The 4387-nt window shown below is 55.3% G+C and overlaps 1 protein-coding gene across 2 annotated transcripts in view; it reads right to left on the bottom strand.

Annotated features, from left to right (window-relative positions):
• The window catches only part of Mdga2 (MAM domain containing glycosylphosphatidylinositol anchor 2), an 899633-nt gene extending 898289 nt beyond the window's left edge, over positions 1 to 1344 (bottom strand). Inside the window, exon 1 of one of the 2 annotated variants that reach the window (XM_008829871.3) lies at positions 925 to 1344. In XM_008829871.3, the coding sequence (XP_008828093.1) occupies positions 925 to 1204 (280 nt within the window). In that variant the 5' untranslated portion in view covers positions 1205 to 1344. The remainder of the gene's footprint in view (positions 1 to 924) is intronic. The other variant, XM_029561983.1, reaches the window with a different exon arrangement.
• Positions 1345 to 4387: the final 3043 nt, after the last annotated feature.

Below are 4387 nucleotides of genomic sequence, written 5' to 3'. Positions count from 1 at the left end.
GAGAGAGAGAGAGAGAGAGAGAGAAAGAGAGAGAGAGAGAGAGAGAGAGTGCGCGCGCGCGCGAGTGTTTCGGTGCCTAAATCCAAGAGTGCCAACTGCTGACAGGCAAAGGAACCTGGATTTGCTTTTGAGTACTTCTAAAGCCTTCCAGTTAATAAACTCCCCCTTCCCAGGTCCTAATGGATCTGGGTTTTCTGAAGAGCTGAGATTGTGTTCCAGTTGCAGTGAGTGGTGTCCTGCCCTGGAGCAGACACGCACGGACTTCATCGTCAGTTCATTCATGCATTTGCTCATCCATTCACACAAACATGTTCCCTAATTGTGTCTGGCACTGAGAATCTTGCCTATTTCGCCTCAAGTCAGTGTTCTTGGCAATGGCTGGTGCAGAACGCAACTCAACTGTCACCCCACTTCCTGAGCTGAAAAATCAAGTCCTGTAGACATTTACAGGGGGAAAAAAATGGAAAGAAGGAGGGGGGCGGGGGAGAGGGGGGGACCCGGCAGGGAGAGGGCCACCCAAGGGGTTGGAGAGACTCTGGAGTCACATTCCAAGCTTCCCTTCAAGGGAAACCCCGCGGCACCGACACCATGGCATGTCAGCAGCCAAACCATTATTAAATCCTAAGACCCTTGGAGCCCGAGTTCCCCCGCTGGGATAAATCAAGTGCAAAGCCACTGTTAGCTGGAGTGCTATGCTGTCGGCTCTACCCAACTCCGAACCCCAGTCGAGGCGCCGGGGGAGCCGCTCACAGCCCAATCCGCAGCGCGCTCACTACCTCCTTCCAGCTCCCAATAACGTGATGAAGTGTAAATCAAAAGCCACGCCGGGAGGGGCCCCGGCACCGCGCGAGTCGTGCATTTTAGCTTAGCAGCCTATCTTGCCTAGGAATCACAAGGTCACGATAGCGTCGCGATTCCACTCACCATACACTCCTTGGCCAGAGATCCCCTCCAGGAGGACAGTCAGCAGCCACACGAGACCGTACACTAAATCCATCTTCACGTGAACATGAACATATCCAGCCCAGGGGGGACGCAGTGGGACCTTCCGGAGGCCGGCAACCCGCCAGGCGCGCTCCACTAATGCCCGGGCCGAGCCGAGGTGCACAGGATCCGCTCTCCAAACGAGGAAGCTCCGTCCGTCTGTCCTTCCCCGGAGGCGACCGCGAGCGGAGCGCAGGAGCCCCGCACACCCCACACTCATGCACACACACACGCGCGCACACACTCCCACTACACAATACCCGACACACGCACTCACACGCACACTGCACTCACACCGGGCGCCTGGGAAAATCGCAGACGCCGGGGAGGAGCAGGGGGCGGTGATGGGAAGCCGCGAGCAGAAGTGTTTCTTCGGGGAAGCAGGCTCCCGGCTCCGCAGCGCCGGCAGCGGCTGGAGCTGGCAAGGGGCCCCGGGGGCGCCGCGCGGGGCGAGCCCGGCTCGGACAGCCGAGAGGAGAGCAGGAAGTGGCCTCTGACCCGGGGCGCGAAGCAGGGCTCCCTAGCCGAGATTCGCCTTTACAAAGTAACTCGCGAAGGTCCCCAGAGGAGCGTCAAGCGGCCGCAGCGGCTCGCCCGCCCGCAGTCCGGAGCCCCAAGCCCTGCTGTCTTGCCTTCCCCCATTCCATCAGTTGCCATTGCAACGCCAATCCAGTTACACGACACAGACTCGCATCGCCGAGCTGGGAGAGGAGGAAGAGGAGGAGGAGGAAGAGGAGGAGTGGGGCTGGGGAAACGGGGGATGGGGAGGAGAGAGCGGAGGAGGGGAGATGAGGATGAAAGGGTCCAAGAGGGAGCGTAGTGCGCTTTCGGAGCTCGCCAGGCACCAGCGCCAGCCGCGGCCGCCACCGCTCTTCCAAATAGCCTTGAACGCCCCGCCAGCGAACACTGTGCTCCCGCTGGCCGCACCAGTGCCAGGCGCAGAAAGCAGAGTCCAGGCAGCGCCACTTGCAAGGCAGGGAGGACGCCGAGCGCAGAGGCGATCCGCACACCGTTCCACGCGTGCCCACCGCTACCGCTCGCGTCCTCTTCGTTTCCGCGCCGCCCCCGCCAGGTGGAGGGGGTGGGGGCGTTCGCGACTGGCGGGAGTTTAGACCGGGGAGCCGCGGAAGGGGTTCCCTGGCTAACGGAGTGCTGGCATCCGGAGTGGAACCGGGGAGCGGCCGCCTGCGGAGGGCACCCCAGCTGCGTGGCCGTCTCTCGGGCCGCAGCTGCGGCAGTGGTGCCCGAGGTGCGCGGCGGAGAACCGGGGCCCCACGCCTGCCCGGGATCCCAGGATTGGCGCTGGGGGATGCGCGCCGTGGAGGCGAGTGGAGGGAGGACGACGACAAAGCGGCCGATGCGTAGCGCAGCGGCCCGGCTGCCTGGGAGGAAGGCTGTGTGTGGTCACGTTGTGCGCTACGTGCTGAGAGCGCGATGCTGCTAGCCGCAGCCGGGCGACGTCAAAGCCGAGTGCACGGCTCGGCCGCCTTCCTCTGCGCCTCTTCTGCCTCCCTTGCTTCTCCTTGGCTCTGCCCGCCGGTGTCAGCCCCGGAGCTCATCTGTATGGACAGCGCCAAGGGGCCTCGCGAGGCAGCGGCATCAGGCTCAGACCTACCCGGCAGAGGCCCTCCCAGGCTCTCCCGGAGCTCCGTGGGGCCGACGGCCCATAATTTATTTTCGATGCCGCGGTTGCCGTTTGCACGCCGAAGGGCCAGCTGCCTCCTTAGACTAGCGGTAATTACTGGAGACGTTATCTCCTCCCTGCCGTCCAAGGTCTTCCAGGATCTGTTCTGCTTGGCTAAAGGGCAGAACAGGCCATGGCACCAGGAAGTGGCATCGCTAGCCTCCCTTTCTGTCATTTTTAGTGGAAATATGGTTATCACAGCAGACGAAGGCTCTGGCGGGGGCGGGGGCAACATTAGGAGTTCAGAGAGGGTCTGTTTAATATGCAATGCCTCCTAAAGTTAAATGTTTGGAAAATCTTTTCCCTTTTTGTGAAAGACCGGCGTCTTTGGGGCAGAGCTAGCTCAGTGTGAGCACCTTAAAATATTTATGGTTACAGATGGATTAGAAAGTTGAAGGATCTTTATTGTACGTTAGAACAGATCTGGAACTAATTCGTCAAAATTTAACAGAAAATCTGAGAACTTCGGAATGGTCCTGCTTCCTCATAAAAAATAGTGTTTACTGTACAAAACTCACTTTATTGCAACGTCTAGATAGGCAGGTGGCTGAAATGGTTAAAGTGCATTCACACCTGTATTGCAAAAGTAACTGCTATGTAGAAATCTGGAGTGCAGTTGTCATATATTGGACAACATAGGGCAGGTCCTTCAATTCCCGCTGTGCTTCCGCGGTGGGGGGGGATGGCGGGGAGGACTCCTAAGCATTAGAAAATGAATAGCCCTCAGCGTTTCCCCAATCCTTTCAGTAAATTGTGAATATGATTTTTGGGGGTATGAGCTAACTTACCCTCTGGGTTTACAGGCTCCGAAGAACCAAGAATTTTAGAGGGTCTCTGAGGATGACTCACACTGTGTTGAAGACCCTGTATTTATGAGGTGCCACTTTCACTAGATGGAGTTAAGTGTCCCTGGAGAAGCAAAATTAGATGTGTGGTGTTTCTGCAAGGAAATGACTGAAACTCGCTGGCTCTCTGGACACTAGGGGAATAGGTTGTCCCGTGACTCCCCCTTTCTTCTGTAGCTCATCCCTGTGCATTGCAACACAGCGGCTTCCTGGGGCAGAAAATGCATCTCTCTCACATGTGAGCTCAGAATGTATCTTGTATGGGGCTCTGTGGAATATCATCTGGTCCTGCGCTTCACCTCCATATTTGTATTAAAAATATCAACTCGGTTTTGGAGTCATACTCTCTTTGAGTCTTTACAGTGCTGTAGACTGGAAATTTTATCATCCAGAAAAGTCAGTGTATCACGGTGTAAAAGAACCCAGACAAATTGTGTGTAGACCTAATGTGGTTTAATCTTCATTATCAAAGCATAAATTTCAGGAACACTGAGACTCTTTTTTTCACATAATATGGATCATTGCAGAGGGAAAAAACTATTCACCATGGAACCCTCAGCAGTTTCTAAGTGACATATTCAGAGTTTAGAGAACCTGGTCATTTCCTGATTTGTTTGACTAATGGCTGAAGGGAGAACGGAAGAAGCCACCAGGTTACCTGCACTATGACAACTTCATCCGACATAGTGGATATTGAAGGGTCTAAAATACATAATTCTTTATACACATTCTAGGGGGCAGAATGTCTTGCCCAACACATGTATTGACACTGTAAGTTGGAAACACTGAAGTTGGGAAAATATTGCATGCAACCATTTATTAAAGAAAAACTTCATTAGACTCAATATGGGCTTTTCAGTTCCTATAAAAACAT

This window comes from Nannospalax galili, unplaced genomic scaffold (assembly GCF_000622305.1).
Source record: "Nannospalax galili isolate Female #2095 unplaced genomic scaffold, S.galili_v1.0 scaffold253, whole genome shotgun sequence".
Classification (NCBI taxonomy): Eukaryota; Metazoa; Chordata; class Mammalia; order Rodentia; family Spalacidae; genus Nannospalax; species Nannospalax galili.
This window is presented reverse-complemented; position numbering and strand designations above follow the sequence as displayed.